The 912-nt window shown below is 73.8% G+C and overlaps 1 protein-coding gene across 1 annotated transcript in view; it reads right to left on the bottom strand.

Annotated features, from left to right (window-relative positions):
- DSCAML1 (DS cell adhesion molecule like 1) overlaps window positions 1-481 on the bottom strand; it is a 376149-nt gene extending 375668 nt beyond the window's left edge. The window contains exon 1 of the mRNA XM_034665856.1: window positions 292-481. Coding sequence (XP_034521747.1) covers window positions 292-337 — 46 coding nt within the window. The 5' untranslated portion in view covers window positions 338-481. The remainder of the gene's footprint in view (window positions 1-291) is intronic.
- Between the last annotated feature and the right edge of the window lie 431 nt (window positions 482-912).

A 912-nucleotide genomic window follows, 5' to 3' on the forward strand; every position in this document is an offset into this window, starting at 1 on the left:
GGGGGAGGGGTCCGGGGCAGAGCTGCGGCCGGGGCGGGGAGACGAGGGGTTCGTCCACCACCACCTCTGCGGGCGCGCCCCAACACGGCGGCGCGGGTGACCGGCCGAGCGGTCCAGGGCACACTCTCACCTGACCTCTCTCCGAGTGCCTGCCCCGCCCCCGCTGCGCCCCACCCGGGGCCAGGCACCGAGGTCGGTCCCCCGGGCACCCGGAGCCCGCCGGGCACCCCGCCTCGCCGCCACCCGCGCGCGCCCCGGCCCCGCCGCCTCCGCCGCCCGCGCGGGGCTCACCTTTGTGTAAAGAGTCCAGGAGCAGGAGGAAAGTTACCAGCCACATGCCATAAAGAGGCCCTATTCTCCGGGGAGGTGGTCCTGTGGCCGGCCGTGCGGCAGCGCCTCTCCCCCGCTCAGCGCGCTCCCAGCCGCCCGCACTCCGCGCCCCGCTCTTTCTGCTCCTCAGCCCAGCGCTCGGCGGCGGCGGCTCCTCCCTCCTCGGCTCCCTGGCTCCTGTCATCCGCGGGGCTGGGCTAGGCGGCCTCTCTCCCCGCCCCCCCCGCGGCACCCCGGGTGGTGAGCGCCAGCGCCAGTCCGGAGCGCAGCCGGCCCCCAGCCCCGGGAGCCCAGGGACAGGGCCGGGGGTCCGGACCATCCGGCCCTGGCCCGGGGTTCGCCGTCCAAAAAGCGAGGGGTCCCTGCCACCCGCCGGCTCGGAGCCTGTGGTCGCACACAGACATGTGTCATACGTGTGCCAAGAGCCCGCCACGCTCGGGCCAAGGAGGCCCTGTGACTCCCGGCTGGCTCAGTCACCTGGGGCCGATGCTTCCTGACGCTTTCTGACTCAGTTTACTCATGGACGCTCCGAGTAAAATCCAGACCAAGCGCCTTTGGCTGCCCCCAAGGTACTCCCCACCC

The sequence above is a fragment of the Ailuropoda melanoleuca genome, chromosome 8 (genome assembly GCF_002007445.2).
Source record: "Ailuropoda melanoleuca isolate Jingjing chromosome 8, ASM200744v2, whole genome shotgun sequence".
In the NCBI taxonomy this organism is placed as follows: Eukaryota; Metazoa; Chordata; class Mammalia; order Carnivora; family Ursidae; genus Ailuropoda; species Ailuropoda melanoleuca.